This window comes from Dunckerocampus dactyliophorus, chromosome 10, assembly GCF_027744805.1.
Source record: "Dunckerocampus dactyliophorus isolate RoL2022-P2 chromosome 10, RoL_Ddac_1.1, whole genome shotgun sequence".
Taxonomy (NCBI): domain Eukaryota; kingdom Metazoa; phylum Chordata; class Actinopteri; order Syngnathiformes; family Syngnathidae; genus Dunckerocampus; species Dunckerocampus dactyliophorus.
In genome coordinates this window covers 15065753-15084429 of record NC_072828.1, presented here as the reverse complement: position 1 = coordinate 15084429, position 18677 = coordinate 15065753, and the positions used below count along the sequence as shown (strand labels likewise).

General features: G+C 41.4%; 2 protein-coding genes across 6 annotated transcripts; both read left to right on the top strand.

The window, feature by feature from the left end:
* The first annotated feature begins 6636 nt into the window (after window positions 1-6636).
* On the top strand, window positions 6637-10524 carry LOC129188454 (serine protease 57-like). Its single transcript, XM_054789000.1, has 5 exons — window positions 6637-6814; window positions 6914-7067; window positions 8317-8446; window positions 9019-9273; window positions 10082-10524. The coding sequence occupies exons 1-5, from the start codon at window positions 6778-6780 to the stop codon at window positions 10256-10258; spliced, it is 753 nt and encodes a 250-aa protein (XP_054644975.1). The 5' UTR covers window positions 6637-6777; the 3' UTR covers window positions 10259-10524.
* A 1826-nt stretch (window positions 10525-12350) lies between these two features.
* On the top strand, window positions 12351-17763 carry LOC129188455 (spindlin-W-like). 5 transcript variants are annotated; one of them, XM_054789003.1, is made up of 5 exons: window positions 12351-12610; window positions 13054-13092; window positions 13537-13784; window positions 13853-14086; window positions 16178-17763. In XM_054789003.1, exons 2-5 carry the CDS (start codon window positions 13073-13075, stop codon window positions 16381-16383), a joined length of 708 nt encoding a protein of 235 aa, XP_054644978.1. In that variant the 5' UTR covers window positions 12351-12610; window positions 13054-13072; the 3' UTR covers window positions 16384-17763. The 5 variants fall into 5 exon arrangements, with proteins under 5 accessions (XP_054644978.1, XP_054644976.1, XP_054644977.1 ...); XM_054789001.1 differs by having other exon boundaries at window positions 13051-13092; XM_054789002.1 differs by having other exon boundaries at window positions 12369-12465; window positions 13051-13092.
* Window positions 17764-18677: the final 914 nt, after the last annotated feature.

Sequence of the window (18677 nt, the reverse complement as noted above, 5' to 3'; positions counted from 1 at the left end):
TGCCAGAACGCTGGGACGGGGAGGGACATGTCTGGCCAGGAGGGCGACGCATCCTGATCATCATCATCATCGTCCTCATCATCACACTGTAGTTCAACTCAAAATAGCAGCATGGGAGGTCCTATTCAGCTGTTCCCCCTAACGTCCTTTTATCTTTTGACACAGTTTGTGGCTGCGTGTACTTTGTTTGTGCAAGCTTCTACTCCTGAACCGCTGCACACAAAAGGGTGAGAATTTGTCAAAACATGCACCCCTGCTGTGTTGCCTGTGCAATTTTTTTCCCTGCATGGTGGCGCTGTTATTAAACCCCTTAAGTTGGATCCACTTGATATTTCTCTCAAAGCATGTTCAGCCGAATAACCAGGAAATTTGGCACACACATTCAGTGGATTGACGAGCAAATGTCTGTCAAATTTGAGCAAGACTGGCTGAAACACAAGCAAAAACTTTGCACACAGGCACATGCAGGACTTAACAACTAATGACTCATACAGTAAGTCGCTGACCACTGGTCTAATGATTATAAAACTTTGAGGATATCCGTATTACATGTATGCTAGCATGACTTCCAAACCATTTTGACCACAATCTCATATGTGGTGCCACAAATGTCATTTACAGTCATGTTTGCAAGGAAAGTCCATTTGCCGGTGCTGAACCATAAAGCATGGGCACTATAAAGTAGCGGTGGACTGGCCTGCTCATCATGAGCCTCTCATGTCCTAAACTATGTCAAAACTGGACACACCAAAGGGGTGACGGGGGCTGTAATTATCATTGTGCTGACAAAACAAGACGCTTTGGTGCAAAATCAACATGGAAGGTCTCTGAAGGATCAGCGAAAGCATGGAAAGAACATCGGGAATGATATCAAAAACACAAGCGTCTGGTGTCCGCTTGATCAGACGATGATCGCTGCTGCCAAAGTGTCGAATGCCAATGCACCGGGGAGCTCGGTGGAAACATCTGCAAAGTGCGCTACATTTCTTGACAACCTCATAAAAAGCAAGCAAAAAGTAATAGAGTGGACAATCTCTATAGGGGCCACAAGTCATGCTGTCTCAGTGACAACAAGTGGAACCTTTGAAACCCTGTGTGGTCATTTTCTGAAAAGAACTGTGGTGGGTGGGAAAAAAAGAATGAAAAAAAATCTTATGTATGTAGAGGAAAGTGAAGGGGAGGGGTTTTGCAGGGAGTGGGGGGGGGGGGGGTCGTCAGACGGGACCGAGGCACGATGTTTAAAGTGCTTATTGAATTGCCATTACAGCTCCTGAGACTAATTGTGGCTGTTGTGTGTCTCTCGGTGGCCTAGGGGGCTCTGGAGTGGACCCTGTATGCTCTTACCCAGTGGGGTTTTCAGACTGAGTGGCCCTGAAAGAAAAAAGGACCACCGTAGATCAATGGCAAACCTTTCACTCTTTCACGGTGCCCGGGCTAATCCGTCTCATTTGTCTGCCGTTTGCCGAGGCACATTCACGACTCCCCGAATTTAGGATTAGGCCTTGTTTTGTTACAAAAACAGCCCAACTTTTAGTGCGCCGCTGAATGGGCCGGGTAAAGAGCGGCCGACGGAGCGGCGTGTACGCGAGGTGGCCTTACATATGTGCCTGCGCTCATCGTGCCATTATGAACAGATGTTCAGTGTCTTCTTTGCTTTCACAACACAGCAACAATTACGTAATATCACATTTGCTGTACTATCTAAATCCCCTTTCACACAGCCTATTAAAGATGGGATTTGTCTGCCTTTTTCATCAACCTGCGACTTTGCTGGCTTCAGAAGTAGCATCGGAAGCGCAACAAAGCAAGACACTGCCTGTGTGAAAGGTTATCAAGCAATGCTAAAACAGGGATGACTCTCGAGATGCTATCTGCTTTCACACAGACCTTAGAAGACTGCTTTCATCTGGCTTGTGTAAGAAATGGGTGGTCAAATTTGACCCGCAAATTTGACGCCTTCTGAAGTGGCATACCCAGAGGCATAACAGAGGCAGGGCACTGTCTGTGACGGGACCAGAATGTGAGGTTTAACGATCATGGCACTGTGTGAACACAGCAACTTCCCTCGTCACCTTTAAATGCTGGATCTAAGGTTTTGCCTCTGATTTATTATTTTGTGGCATCTCTGTGTGAAAGTGGCTGTTAGGTATTTGTGTGTAATGCACCTCAAGCCCCTTTCACACTGCCTCATAAAACTGTCTTATTCTCTTCTATATGAACAGCGCTGACACAGAATGGGTTTGCCACCCTCGGAGGTAGTATCAGAGGTGTACAGAGGCAGGGCGCTGTCTGTGTGAAAAGGTATGATGCAATCCCGAGACAGGGGTATAGAGTTTAAGGCCCGTGACGCTAGCCCTTTTCCACACAGCTTTCTAAAGCCAGCTTTTCCTGGCATTTTTCCTGTGTTGGTATTCTGTGTGAACAGCAACATAGAATGAAAGGTCATCTTGGGCCTTCTAATTTTCATACATATTTCAACAAGTAGACAAAAGACGCAAGGGTCAGACGTCCCTGTCCTGATCTTCCTTTGAAAGTGAAATTTCATAAAGCACAGGAAAAACTTGAACGAATGGATTTAGCACAGTCAAACACCTGCAGAGGAAATTTCACCAACGCTTAAATCCTCTCTGTCTGAACCCTTGCGCTCGGACCGTGTTGGCAATGCCGCCGCTGCTTCGCTGAGGCGCTTTCTTCTCACCGAGCGGATCAGCCGTAGCTCCTGAAGGCCCTCGGCGGACATTAGAAGGAGCTACGAAGCCGCCACACTCACCAGTATTTCTACCCCCTGAAGCGTTGCCATGCTCTGCAGAGGGATTGTGCACGGTGCAGACACCCCACATAGGGCATTCCCCGGATGCCTGTTGCCTTGCCAGACACCAGGTTTGGGAGGGGGTGGGCTAGGTGAGGAGGACTGTATGAATCGGAAGGGATGAGAAGAAAACAAAGGCAGGAAATACTATTAGAACAGTAAACAGAAAAAACTGAAAAAACAGAAAAAAAACACATTACTTTTTTTCCTGAAATAAAGTGTATTTCTTTTTTATTCTAATGAGTAAAGGGATGATAATTCAGCAAGTCCGTAAAGGAGTAGGAAGAAGCAGAGTTTATTTAATCCTACACCTTCTCGGTGACTCAGCAAATACTGGCAGTTTGTTCACTTCCTATATTTAACAAGCTACAATTTTCTTATCGAAAAAAGGTGATAAGATTCAAGCCATACAAGTGTAAAAAGAAGTTAACCACTGTATAATAAAACTAATACACAGTAAAATGACTTACTCTCAAACAGATAATGGAGCGTACGGGACAGTAATAATGGTGGTAAGCTATCTCTGGTCATTTTCATGCTAGTCATTAGCTAAGATATTATTGTGTTCTGCATTCTTCTGGTGTATTGGAGCGATCTATCGGTGCTCTGGTGTATGTGTCTGTTATTGTATTTACTACTGCCACGAGTAGAGGGTGTTGTATGCTTGTGTGAGGGTTGAAGACGTGTGCAGCTCCACCTCGTCTTAATATGTGTTTCTGTGCATGCATAAGCATATTAGGAACCCACAGTACACAACAGCAGGCTAAATATAGAACCATAACAGTTGTTATTCGCTAAGGGAGAATCCGCCCATTGTCTTCTGCATCCTGATTGGCTGTAGACCATTGTCAATCAATCTCATTCGTGCCTTTTCCTGTTGTGGTCAAAAGTCACTAAACTCGCTAACGGTGCAAGCTGCTCGCTAACCGCCAATAAACAATAGAAGATGAAGAAGAAGCTAACTGGCTAAATGAATCTTTGATTCAAGGTGTAGGATGAGGAGGAGGAAATTTGAACTTTGAGAGCGTTTAAACAAGAAAGAAATGTGAGAAAATGTTAATGCCTGTCTGACAAAAGTGTATAAAGTGTATTATGATGGGTTTTACAGCCTTAAAACATATATAGTAATTATAAACAAGCAAAGTTGACTACTTTGTGGGTTTCATTTATTGCGAGCTATTTTGGGAACCTATGCCCCACAATAAATGAGCGAAGACTGTATCTTAACTGTAATGACGTAACACAAAGTTGTGTCTTGGAGCTCACACAAGTGTAAAAATAAGTTAACCCCTGTTTATAATAAAATGTGTAATAAAACAACAAACCACTAAGTTCACATTTATAACAGTGATGCTTAAGCCACTGCAAAAGCAAAATGCATGCAAAGAATTTGTTTGATTCTCGCGGAACTGAGGACTGGCATGATGTTTGAATGCCAAAGTTTAGAGGTGTATTTTACTCAAACAGTTCCGAATGGCGAGTTTGCACTGTACAGTATAAGAATCCTAACAAAGCTAATACTGTAACTGCAGTTAGAAGAGGCATGCTGAGGCCCAAACTGTTGTCTGTTGTTCACTGTTGGAGTCCACATTATTAGTCACTGGCAAAAGTCAGAGCAAACAGTTTGATGTCTACCAAATGCTGTCCACCGGTGAGTATGCCAGCAAAAGCAGACATCACTCTGCCTTTTGTCACTGCATCGCATGCTGACAGTTCTCAGCATTGCACTCTTTTCTGCACTAACATTCTCTGACATAAAGCTAATTTTTTAAATGCACAAGGCTGCTTTCTATTTCCTGACCCTTACTGGATTAAATTGGAGAATGGGTTGCATTAATTCAACATGCACTCCAATCCGCTACCACAGGTTATCCAGAACAGAGCAGATTCTGAATTTGGATCCCAATAACGGTTTCATTTTGGGAACCATAGGGAAACAGCACAAAAGACCACACATGTAATAATCAGGTTTGTTATTGGTCTCAGTGAAATTATATTTAAAAATAAAGGTATATTTTTCTTGTATTTTACATTAAACTGATTGTGTCCATCTATGGATGCTTTTAAATTATTAGTATTCATTCTTTTCATTAATAATGACAGCTATTTTTCCCCCAAAAAAATCAAAATGTGAAGCACCATTGGTCAGATAATATGTAATTTTCGGTACAGAATAGATATTCATACGATTTAGTTTTTAAACGTTGGTTAGCCAAGTTTTTTAAATTTAAAAACGGCGCCCTCTACCGGTATCCAGTGGAATGCCGTTATACCGCGTCTTGTTGGCTCTGTCTTCCTCTGCTGGGCAATAAGAGTAGTGACAGTGCACGCAAACACGTTTAAAGACAAAAATGTGACGTCTAATGTTAAATTACTCACTCCAGCAAGTTTTTAAGATATTAGAATGGTACAAGACAGACCTGCGCCAAGGCCAAAAGACCTGTACACCTTCAGAGATACCATCCCCTACATATGCTACATATATTTTGCTGGAGATATATGGAAAACGAAATACAGTATGACCTTTTTCCAATTTTAACCAAAAATAATTGCAACTTTATGCTGAATTGTACACATTTGATGTGTTATTCTTTGGCCCATGGCCCAGCCACCCACTTGGCATTCAGTAGTTTTTACATACCCCTGCAAACTAACAATCAGCAATAAAAGCAGACGTTTGTTGTTTAAATTTGCCCTTGTTAGCATTCATATTTACAAAAAGGTAAAGTATATAATCAGAGTACACTGTTACTACATGCATCTTTCACAACAAAGGCAAGTGCCTTCAGTTGAGCCGACCACTTGAAAGCGGTTGGCCCATGCATGTCCTGCAAGAGGAAACGCTGACACAATCCTTTTCGGCTTACCTCCACTTACAGACCGCAACATTAAGTACAATCTACAGCAAAAAGATCCAATACAAGAGTTGTACCAAAAAAATTCTACATTTACAAAGATTCAGAAAAACAACGCTTCCGTTTGATGGAGTCATCATAGTAAGTGAATATTATTCTATCAAGGTGCATTCATTCCACGGCTGCAATGAGCAAAATGGCACACAAAAACCACACAAAAGTGTCGTTAGCGCTTGCAAAAGACAAAGTGCGGCATTGCGTTCAATGAACCTTATGTGCAATACCACTATTTTTTGAACACGTGTTCTATGCATTTGACTTATTTGCTCACATTCATAGAAGCTTTCTAATGCAGACATCAATATGAAGTTAGAGCAGAACCTCCAAAGTGGGACACAATCATCGTGGTTTACTTCCAATTTGATGAAATTTCATACTGTTGCCACCATAGTAACATTTTACTGCCATACAAGAATAAAAAAATAAACACTGTTAAATGTTAGGTTAATCGGCGACTCCAATATGAATGTGAGTGTGAATGGTTTGTCTATATGTGCCCTGCGATTGGTTGACGACCAGTCCCGGGTGTATACCGCCTCTTGCCCAAAGTCAGCTGGGATAAGCTCCAGCATACCCCCACGACCTTAGTGAGGATAAGCATAGAAAATGGATGGATGGACTGAATAATGAGACTAAAATAAAGCAAAAGTACACATCTTTTGAAGACAGATAATGGAGAGTAGCTGCTTGGTATGTGGTGTGGTGTACGGAATTGACATACTGTATTTAATAAATGACATTTCTCATGTTGTCCTGAGCTGCAAGACCCTTTCCTAGATGTTACATTGTTTTACATTTCCTCTTTACCATCACTGGTAGCCTTCTTCAGTGCCATTAGAAAGAACACAAAGAAGACTTAAGGAGGTTCCAGTTCGCTGTAGCTGATTAATTGTGTCAGCCTGCTCTGTTTTGTCATTTCACCAACTTTGCAAAACCTTCAACAGCATGTTGGTAAATGCAATGAAGCAACAACCACAAAGTTACTGCACTACCCCCACCCACCCACCGAAAAAATAATAGGAACCCGAGTGACAGAAAGGTGTGCATTTGACCATGGCGATCATCCTCCTGCTCTTCTTCATTCTAAACGGTAAGTTTCAGTCTATAAAACATCAGCACTGTTACCTTAGAAGCATCCAGTAATGGGTTAGAAAACAAAGGAAGAATTTTTCTTGTTTGCTTGCTTAAGGAGTTGATGGCACTCACATTGTGGGGGGCAGAGACGCTGCTCCGCACTCGCGACCCTACATGGCCTCGTTGCAATTGCGAGGTCAGCACATCTGTGGAGGGTTGCTGATCAGAGAAGACTTTGTCCTCACTGCAGCGCACTGCAGGCTACGCCAGTAAGAATTCCACCAATTACACATCCTCTATAAGCTTACTGTCAGTGTGTCACACAATAGACATATTTTGGTTTTTTAGCTCATTCTGTTTGCAGGGAACATTATTTTATACACACACATCCACTTTCTATGCCACAGGCGAGTTACACCCTGTACTGGTCGCCAGCCAATCACAGGGCACATATAGACAAACAACCATTCACACTCACATTCATACCCATGGACAATTTAGAGTCGCCAATTAACCTAACATTTTACAGTGTTTAACTTATTTTTTTTATACTTGTATGGCAGGAAAATGTTACGTAAAACATTGGCCGCAATGGTAAAAAAAAAAAAAAAAAAAAAACGGTTTTATGATGGCAACAGTTTGAGATTACAACAACTTGCAGGTCAACCAGGATGATTGTGTCCCACTTTGGAGTTTCAAATGCATAGAACACGTGTTCAAAAAATAGTGGTATTGCACATAAGGTTCATTGAACGCAATGCCGCACTTTGTCTTTTGCAAGCGCTAAGGACACTTTTGTGTGGTTTTGTGTGCCATTTTGCTCATTGCAGCCATAGTATGAATATATACACACACACATATATATATATATATACATACATACAGTATATATATACGCATATACATATATATGTGTGTGTATATATACAGTATATACAAATATACATATGTACTGCACATATGTATATGTATAGGCTGCACGGTGGCACTTAGAGCTGAAAATATAGAAACATTTTCCATATCCATATGTATTATATGTGCTTATGCTTTAAATTAGGGGTGTCCAAAGTCAGGTGTGGGGGCCATTGGCAACCCACAGCTTGTTTTCATTGGCTCGCATGCAGCATATTCTAAAAATGAACCTACACATGGGTCGTACCATAACATTACAAAAAAAGGATTAGGGTGACACAACATATGAAAGCAAAAGGTTACAGGAAAAAAAATATTTATATTGTCCAAGCTAAGATGTTTTTTTCCCCAAAGTATACTTGTATTTAACTCGTTGGCATATCTTGACCTACATTGGTTAAGTGCAGTTTCCAATGTTTCTATATGCAACCCTTAGCGGGAGTTGTATATTTCATTTTATTTTTATTTGTTATTTGTTTAACATCAGAATGAACAGCATTTATTTAGTGTTTTTATTGTAATTTATTGTCGTTTCTCTCTAATTTCCAGTAAGGCCTCAGTGTCAGCCTTGACTGTATTAAATCTCCAGTCATTTTTCTTTTCCAGGGCGTACACAGTGGTTCTAGGAGTAGACTCCCTGACGGGCGATGAGCCCACCCAGCAGGTGTTTACTGCCGCCAGGAATATTCCGCATCCTAACTACGACGGGCATGGAAACGACATCATGCTCCTGAAGGTGTGGGCAGTCGCAAGCCGAAACAGCATTTTAAAGCAGTTTTAACGATTACACAAGGGTAAAAAGAAGTTCAAGTACATAAGTGATGGCATGCATGGTGGAGCTGGCCAAAAGTATTGGGACAGCATTGCTTCTTAAAAGTCAGCGCACTTATTTCACATAACTAGCCCGCTTCCTCACTTATTGCGTTCTTCTTATCCTTAATCACCATCTTTGTGTTTTGCGGAAAAGGCGCAAAAAATAACCAAACATATGTGATTGCTGATCTTAGTAAGGTACGCTGATGTCTCGTGTGATGTCATGCACTGGGACGGTCCATTTTCTGGATCAAATGTGACAACAACACCAAAGAGAAAGTAAATCGCAACCCCAAAGTCAGCTGTTTGATGTTAATAGGAATGAGGTGAAGTCTGATGTTTTGTGAAGGTTTATAACTTAATTCGATAGAGATTCCACTGTACTATGCTGTGATCTACTGTACATATTTAATGAATATTCTTCAAGTCTCCACTTCATGTCTTTCTTTGACATTTGTGCTTCTCAACAGCACTCAGTTTTATTATTTTTTTCAGCTTAACGCCAGCGCCCAACTGACAGAAGAGGTGCAGCTGATCGCTCTCAAAAGAGACCGACTGGGAAGAAGAGGCTCTTGCATCACAGCCGGCTGGGGGGACATCGGTGACAACAGGACCTTGCCCAACACGCTGCAGGAGGTCAACGTCACCCTGCTATCTCAGCGAACGTGTCGCAGACGATGGAGGGGGGTTCCCATCATCAGGACGATGGTGTGCGGCACGGGCTCGCGAGTCCCTCAAGGCTTCTGTTCGGTAACGTTAATTCACCACTCCTTCATTTTAAGATGTGTAGTGAAGCCTTTTAAAAGCTGTCATCAGATAAATGGCAGGCATATACATGGGGCAGGCTCATCTAGCTGGGGTGGGTCAGGGGTATCATGCCCATGAGGAAGGAGGTTTTTCCATCATGACCCCGTGAAAAGCCACCACTTCAAAGGTGACCGTTGAAGCGCTTTGAGTGCCTTGGAGGTAGAAAAGCGCTATACAAGTGGACGACCTTTTACCATTTTAGCACCTCTTCTCTCAAAGGTGAGCTAAAAACTGAAAGGGGATGATAGATTTTCTCATGTTTGGTGCTCATAAACTAAATGTTAGAACAGCATGTCAAAGTAAATTTTGTATGATGGGAACCTGTTATCCATCCATCCGTCCATTTGCTATGCCACTTATCCTCACTAGTGTCGCAGGGGTATGCTGGAGCCTATCCCAGTGGACTTTGGACGAGAGGCGGGGTACACCCTGGACTGGTGGGACCTGATGTGAAACCTTTAAAACGTCAAATATAAATTAGCACAGTTTTACGGCCGTGCAGCAAGTGCAAACAGATGTAACTTGACTTGTCTGCACTCTTTAGAACGAAGCATTTATAATATGTGACTTTATGAATAGGAACATCCCATGTAACAATCGTCCATCTAAAGTAAGTGTCTGTTACTCTCTGCAGCTAAGTACCGGTAAATAAACTCCCTGGCTACTGTTTATGGGTAAACTAACCTAATTATCAGCCAAAATACAAACAGGTTTTGGTCAAATTGTTCTTGTGCGTCTACTACATCTCTAGGGTGATTCGGGTGGCCCCCTGGTCTGCGATGGCGAGGCAGCAGGCGTGGTTTCGTTCTCTGGGCGACGATGCGGCAACCCCAGGACCCCTGATGTCTACACGCGCATATCGTCCTTCACAGACTGGATTTCCAGTGTGTTGAACAGCAATTCGACAAATGAGTCCTCATATGATTGAAGATGATGCTAAACAATTTGTTAGCGGTGAGGTTGTGTAAAAGAATGATAATCAATTATGTTGACTGTGTGTTGTCTGCTTGTTTTTGCTGCATTATGAGTGATTTTGCTTTGGTGGGATTCATTAGGCATGCATGCTCTTGGGTCACACTAAGTATTTGACATATTTTAACTTTCCAAAGGCACACTGAGCTATAAAAATGTTTTTATGTGTAACCACGCAGGAGACTTATAGGCAACATAAGCAAGTCTGAACCACTAAATTAAAGGAACATTTTAATTATGCAATGTTGTAAATGTTTGTTGTCTATTATTACACTGCAGGATTGCCTATTTTTCTTCCAACTAATGTCAGTTTGCCAATTGCCTCTAATGAATATTTTCAATTCTACCAATAATAAATCAATTATTTAAATTATGATTAAATTATTTACATTTTAACACTTTATAGGGCCAATGTACTATATCTGGTAAGCTTTTTGCCAGCCTATGTTATAATAATCTAAATAATAATAATAATAATATAAGGTCACTGTAGAGTCATTCTACTTACTAGGAACCATTATCACCCAGGACCTGGGAGCTGAACATCAGCTCCCTTATCAAAAAAGCCCAGCGGAGGATGCACTTCCTGCAGCAGCTGAAAGTTCAGCCTGCCAACGAAGATGATGATGCACTTTTACACGTCTATCATTGAGGCCATCCTCACCTCCTCTATCACCACCTGGTTCGCCGCAGCTACTGCCAAAGACAAGGGCTGACTGCAGTATATCATCTGCTCCGCAGAGAAGGTGATAGGCTGCTATCTGCCTTCTATCCAGGACCTCTACGCCTCCAGAACCCTGAAGCTTGCAGGTACGATTGTGGCTGACTCCTCCCACTCTGTTCACAAAATTTGCCAACTACTCCCCTCCGGCTGGAGGCTTTGGTTTATCAGGACCAGGACCTCATGCCACAAGAACAGCTTCTTTCCGTCCACGACATGCCTCATGAACAAGGCCCAAAACCCCCACTGACCACCCACCTCTGCATAAACTATATATGTTATTTTAACATATATTGTAATGCACATCATCACTTACATTGCACTCTGCTCGAAACATGTATAATTGTAAATATCCAAATATATTTGCACTGTCAATATTCCTGATTTGATCATAATAATTCTATGGTAATATTTAACTCCATTAACAGTTCCTCTGCTGCTGTTTGCACTGCTCCACTGTCATTTTTATATGTTTTATATTTCTATCTCATATCTTTTTTATTTACTTTTTTATTTCTGCACCAACACACCGGAACAAATTCCTCATATTGTGTGAACTATACCCGGCAATACACCTGATTCTGAATAATAAATATGTCATACAAAATGTATAAGAAATGTTTATATTGAATTTGGTAACCGTCTCACCACCAGCCCATCAACACATAAATGTAATATTATTTAATAAGATATAAATGATTAAAAAATTACCATTAAAGATAATGGGAAAACGGCCTGCATGGTGGTCTATTGGTTAGCATATTGGCCACACAGTCAGGAGATCGGGAAGAATTGGGGAATCTCCGTTGGGCATCTCTGCGTGGAGTTTGAATGTTCTGTCCGTGCGTGCGTGGGTTTTCTCTGCGTACTCCGGTTTCCTCCCGCATTCCAAAAACATGCATGTTAGGTTAATGGCCGCCTCTAAATTGTCCATAGGTTGAATGTAAATGGTTGATTGTCTATATGTGTCCTGCGATTGACTGGCGACCAGTTCAGGGTGTACCCCGCCACTCGCCCAAAATTAGCTGGTATAGGCTCCAGCATACCCGTAACCATAGTGAGGATAAGCAGCATAGAATGGGTAATAGGAAATCTGTATAATAAATATAACATTTCTAATTTTGATAAAATACATTATATTACATTAACTTAACTTAAATTGCGAAGTAAGTAAAAACAAAATATGCAAAATACCTCTACTTACTCTGCCTACTGAGCTGAACCAAAGAGCACAGGTTTTGCCGCCATTTCCCAGTGTCCATTGCGCGCCTACTAACGTCTTCTGTCGCTTTGTGTGACGCTGGGCATTTTGGGAAACAGAGTACTGTCCCTCCATCTCCAGCTCCACAAAGGTTTCGCGAGATTTGCTGTGTGGTTGAGGTGTGTAGCAACATTAGTGTGACAGAAGAACCGAAGCATACTGATATGAAATCTACGTAGAGGTGAGACAGACATGAAGTCCACACAGCGGGGATGTATGGTCGTTAGCGTCCATTCCTGTCAGTATTTTTTAGCTGTGGAACTTTTGAGGGGCGGGTGTAGCCTTTTTTAGCCGCCCCCTCTTGCTTCTGGAACGTCTGCATTAAGGTAAAGCTAAAGACAAGAGAGGTGAATTGTTAACACGACACGACATGTTGACTTATATGTTGGACGACATCCAGCACAGCTGAGTGGCTGTGGCCGCCTTCTAGCCTCGTCTCGTCACATTTGCTAACATGTCATGTCGCTAGTACTTGCTAACACCGTAGTTGGACGGAAGTTGTGTATTTCAACAGTATTATTAGCTCCAAACTCTGCTAACTAGAGCATTAGCCGTACCGTACTCCCACACATACATATGACAGCCATTGGGGCTGCGTTTTAGGCGACGTAAGTACACAGGAAGTGTTTCACTGCGACGTGATGCCATTGGCTGCTGGGGCTGTCATTTTCGGTTGATTGTGAGGACGTCACTAGCTAGCGACACACTCTTGTTATTATGATAAATTTGACTGATAATATTCTGTCTTTCCTTTGGTTTTATCCAGTAGCGTTTACATTTCTGGAGGCATGTCAAAGAAAAGAGGCAGGTATGTTCACACACACTTATATATATATTTCATGACCATTGTAATCATGTAGTGACATGATTCAGTGGCATTTGTCATTTATTTTACAAATTTATGTAAAATACATGCTATTTTACTTGCCAGTTATTTGTCTGTTATTGCGATTTGCAGTGGTGAATAACTATGTGCTGCATCATATTGAGAGCTGTGCCTGATTATTAATGTATTAATATACTGTATATACAAATATATTTTAAAAAAAAACTAAAACATAATACAGAAAAAAATGTCAAAATGTCACTTCTACAAGCAAAATGATACTAGACATAATAAAGTTATACCTGTTAATCAAAACTGAGCATGAGCATTATTGTCCTTGTTTAGGCTGATGGTATATATACAGTAAGTGTACCAAATGAAATGTCTCAAAGTCCCCCCTCAAGGCCAATAAGACTTATTTTGCAGAAAGCGAAGCAGCGGGGAACTGAGTGACACACTAACCCCCGACCCCAACTGCATCCTGGGACTTCGCATTCAGCACAACTGGCGTGAAAAGGGTAACCAGAGCAAATGGAAGGGCACCGTGCTGGACAGGCTCAGCGTGAACCCGTCGCTCTTCATGGTCAAGTACGACGGATTTGACTGCGTCTACGGCATCGAGCTCTTCAAGGACGAGCGAGTGTCCAACCTGCAGGTCCTCTCTGAAAGCGTTGGTAAGATAATGCATGTTTAAGAGGTGCGGTAATCATGAATAACGTCATAATTATATCTTTCCCCGTAGTAAACAACAGGATCAAGATACCTCCTGGGGCTGAGGAGCTGGTGGGAAAAGCTGTGGAGCATCTTTTTGAAAAGGAGGATGGAGAGAAGAATGAGTGGAGGGGCATGGTCCTCTCCAGAGCTCCCGTCATGACCAACTGGTATTACATCACCTATGAAAAGGACCCAGTACTTTATATGTACCAACTGTGGGACGACTATGCTGATGGAGACCTCAGAATTTTGCCTGAAGCAGGTACTAGCAAAGTGTGCGTAACGTGGCATCTCTAAAAGTGGCGTGGACTTATTAATTGCGCCAAAAGGCTCTCAATTGAAAATGTGGAAGGACTAAGTCGTGAAATTATTTAACCAACTTGCACAATCATTCTGACAAGCATGCCATATGGCTCAACTGTATTAGCATCTCTATCCTATGGGAAAAAGTAATGGGACACAGAAAAACACTGGAAAGTATTATATTGACCCTGAAATTAAGACAACTCCTCTTTTTAAAAAGGCATATTTCTTAGCTGCTAGCTAGACAGTTATCTGATGGCTTTATTGATCACTACTGTTCACCATAATATTAAAAAACTAGAAAAGCACTCGGAGAGCGCAGACCTCTGCCAAGCGCCATAGTTTCCCCATTTTGTGATTTACACCATAAATATTAGTCCTGCATTTATTTTATCTACATATTTAGATTCCTTGACCATGAAAGCATACCATTAACAACTGGATTCATAATGATATCAATATTAGTTCTGTAGTTAGTTACAAAAATTGCATTTTCTGTAATGGCGGTTTTCTTCTGGAGGTAGCTCCACTGCTTTTGAAGATACACCAAATCTGTTGGCACACGTGTCTTGGGTGTACAGTATATGATGGTGTTTGTTGCATGTTTATAGCTTCATTTGTTGTCTTCCTATGATGAAAATTCCAAAAGGTCCCCTATTTTTTATTCTGGATCATAGTATCCGGAATTATTCCATTATCTGGATCAGTCTTTGATATGTTGTAGAACCTTTTGGGAGCTTGTCCTGTATTCCCCCCAACCCAAGCTCTGACCATTTTGTGTGGAGTTATATGCACAAATGGCGAAAATGGTTCTATGTTACAGAATCCTTTAAAAAAAAATCCCTGGATCCAGACGGTGATCCGGATCACCCCCAGTTCTTCCATATCCTATTTCCGACAATTCCTGTCGCATTTCATCCAAATCCATTACAAACTTTGTTATTTTGAACATAAACAAACAGACAAACAAACAGATAAACGCCGGCAAAAACCTAACCTCCTTGGCGAGCATAAATAAAAATGTATTCAAAATATATTCAAGCTTGGCAGACCTGTCGTAGCAATAGACAGAAGTTATTGCAACATCGGAAAGTGATATGCACTGTTGTTGTCACGGGTGCTCAGAGCAATAAGTCGATAAAGAAAAACAATCGCCACTACATAGTCAACTGTGTTCAGCAGGTCACTCCACATTAAAGGATGACTGCACCATGTATTGTTTTTTGTTTACTATTAACATGAGTCCACTTTTAACACAGTTAACATGTGACCCTCGATTTTTCTTTTTATATTTATAGGAAATTTTGATTCTACATTGTAACAAACCAGGGGTAATTTGGGGGTCGATACAAGTGTTTTCAAAGTGTGGCACAGTGAGCCTTCCCTCAAGAATATGATATGATATGATATGATTGGAGCAAAACTGATTTTATGGCACATAGTTTGTGGACTTTTCTGCTCACGCCAGACTCTATTTACTGTCTTGCTGTAGCAAGTAAAAATTAATTTTGCCTTTAAACTATGAATGTTCAATAATACCAGCCAACTGATATTGGCATAGAAATGAGATATTGGACAATATTGCTATTGCCGAGAAGCAGTCTTCCTTCATCTAATATCACACCTCAGAACGAATCAATCTGACTCACAAGCAGTGTTTTGGCACTTTTTGTGTAAATTGTATTGCATGTCTTATTTTGCGTAAACTGTTTGTTTATTAAATGCATCCGATAGAAGAATCATAATCTGTTCAAGACGCAACATTAGTCTGAGGGAAGAGCTGCTGCCTATATCGGTATCGATTGATATCAGTATTGGTAATGAAGTGCTGGACAATATTGGATATCAGTAAGAAAGTCAACACGAAGCAGCTCTACTTTCAACATAACTGAAGTCAGCTTAGCAGGTTTGAAAAAGAAAGATGATTTCTTTGTTTTTCTCAAGCTATTGTGTCTCCCAAGGGAGATCAGTCATTAGAAAGGTGCGTTTGCTGTTAAGAGTGATGATGTCATGTAAACCAGAACCTTCCTCTGCCACCTCTTGCCCACAGAAAACAAGCATCTGTTGCCTGCTGACAGGAAGCCGGGAGAAGAGACGGAGAGCCTAGTAGGCAAACAGGTGGAGTATGTCACCGACAAAGGCGTGAAGAGGACAGGCCTGGTCATCTACCAAGTCCCGGCCAAGCCCTCGGTCTACTACATCAAATACGATGATGACTTTCACATCCATGTCTATGACCTGGTCAAAACCACCTAGAGGAGAGACCCCCCCGCCCCATCCTTTTTGTTATTTAAAGCCATAAGTAATTCATGCTTGCGTGCAATCTTTGTTTGCTTTTTCTTTGTATGTTTGCACAGCACAACTGTAGCGTTCGCTGTATTCTATGTACGGCATTGGTGGAGCGCATACTTGCTGTATTGTTGCTGCAGATTGGAAGCTCACCAAACAGCCTTCCCCGGAAAGCCTGGATAAAGACGGCCTCAAAAGGGTACTGACTATGCAGGAGCATAGTCCAGGTTTTAAGTGACGACCAAAAGAATTGCACAGACAGGTTACCTAGCTAACAAGCATGGCAAGTCACAATAGACACAGATAACCCTCCATTGAGTGGTTTAATACCAAGTTAAACCCATTATTTACAGAATAACATCTAATTATTAAAGTGGAATTCCAGACAAGTGCTTTACAAGACATTAAAAAGTAAAGTGCCATTGTCAGAGGGCATCTGCTCCTTTAACCTTTTAACACAAGCTCCTAGGAAGAACAGCACATGTGGCCTAGTGGTTAACATGTTGGCCACACAGACCTGGGTTCGAATCTCCATTTTGGCATATCTGTGTGGAGTGTGCATGTTCTGCCCATGTGTGGGTTTTCTCCGGGTACTCCGCTTCCCTCCCACATTCCAAAAATATGCATGTTAGGTTAATTGGAGATTCTAAATTGTCCATAGGTATGAGTGGTTGAGTGTCTGTATGAGCCCTGCAATTGGCTAACTACCAGTCCAGGGTGCACCCCGCCTCTCGCCCAAACTCAGCTGGGATAGGCTCCAGCATAACCCTGTGACCCTAGTGAGGATAAGCGGTATGGGAGATGGATGAATTGGTTTGCTGATCAAGTTGCCACATGCTTGCGTCCCAATGACACTAGACGCCACACACAAAAAAATCAAAGTGCCTTCAGGCCTGTCATTTTTTGCAATATTGTACATATCTTTAAAATAATCATTATGGCATATGGAGGCTTCTATTTGTGTTGCGTTCAAGTGTCTTCTTAATAATAGGCTGCAGACAAATTTGTAATGGTCGGTGTGCCCTCGTGTTGTGGTTTTGCCTCTAAATGCAGTATGTTCTTTAAACCAATACAATGGTTGTGTAATTTCCGTTGTTATAACCAGGAGCACTTTATTGTACAACGTTTACATGTTTAGATTCGTAGATATCCCCTCTTCAAAATGATGTGCCCAAATATGCTTCATTATATAGGCATGATGGTAAAAAAAACAAAAAAAACCCATACTGTAGCACTTTCAGTATTTGATCCCTACAAATTGTGTAAATTATTTTAAGCCGCCTGTTGTGATTATTCTCATGTGAATATGTCATCCAAATAATAAACAGGCTGTGTAGCCCACACCAACTCTGGTTCTACTTGTGTCATTTCTACGCTTGCTCGTGTACAGCTCATCCCATTAGATAACCTAACTGGCCATCCAACGTTAACCTTTTATTTGAAGGATTTTATCCCTCAGTAAAAACCCAAACACTCACAATCCAAATTAGGCACAACTACACAATCCGTAAACAAAACGTTTGAGAGAATATTCTTCCTTTATAAAGATAAGGCTACATTTACATTGTTAAAAAGTACTGTTTTTACTCATGTAATTGTCTCGGGGTGAGATACAAGTATTTTCCTATAAGTGGCAAAATAACCTTAATGAAATCATTGACAAGAACAAATGTTAGCCTCTTTCACACAGACCTCCCGTGAAGTTGCTGTTTAAGAGTTCTAACAGTAGATTCTGCATTTATTCTTCTGTGCATTTCACGCAGGACCCAGCAAACAGATATTGCCATAAATGTGTGCATTCATATAACATTTATTCATACGAAATACTTTTGTATTGTAAAAGCAGTGACAACTGCTTTTACAACTGAGTCTTGGGTGCACGCTACGGTCCTGGCATCATGCGATTTGTTTTCACACACGCACTGTCCTGTCTACGATAGTACCTACACAACACAACCATTTCCCACCTGTTACAACTTTTAACACTAGTACCTCAGAAAACAAAAAAAATCCTGGTTCAACTTCAAACCCACATTCAGTGACAAGGACAAAGAGCTGTCTATCAAAGGGCAAAGTGAAGTGGCTACAAAGGTGCCAGCCTGCCACGGTTTTAGTACAGTTTTCATACCAACTCAAAAGCTAGAAATAGACAGTTTGAGTTAATCATTATGCCGTTCACACAGAACAGCTCTTGTATATCATTAGACTGTACAGGTGTACCCAATGTGTCTGTTTATGTAAAAGAACATATTGAGAATGAT

Bases quoted from the DNA above. Each gene is read 5' to 3' on its own strand.
- LOC129188455 (XM_054789003.1), top strand. From the start codon at position 13,073: ATGTCAAAGAAAAGAGGCAG. The intron at 13,093-13,536 runs GTATGTTCACAC...CTTATTTTGCAG, and splicing joins ATGTCAAAGAAAAGAGGCAG to AAAGCGAAGCAGCGGGGAAC. The intron at 14,087-16,177 runs GTACTAGCAAAG...TCTTGCCCACAG, and splicing joins CAGAATTTTGCCTGAAGCAG to AAAACAAGCATCTGTTGCCT.
- LOC129188454 (XM_054789000.1), top strand. From the start codon at position 6,778: ATGGCGATCATCCTCCTGCTCTTCTTCATTCTAAACG. The intron at 7,068-8,316 runs GTAAGAATTCCA...TTTCTTTTCCAG, and splicing joins GCGCACTGCAGGCTACGCCA to GGCGTACACAGTGGTTCTAG. The intron at 8,447-9,018 runs GTGTGGGCAGTC...TATTTTTTTCAG, and splicing joins ACGACATCATGCTCCTGAAG to CTTAACGCCAGCGCCCAACT.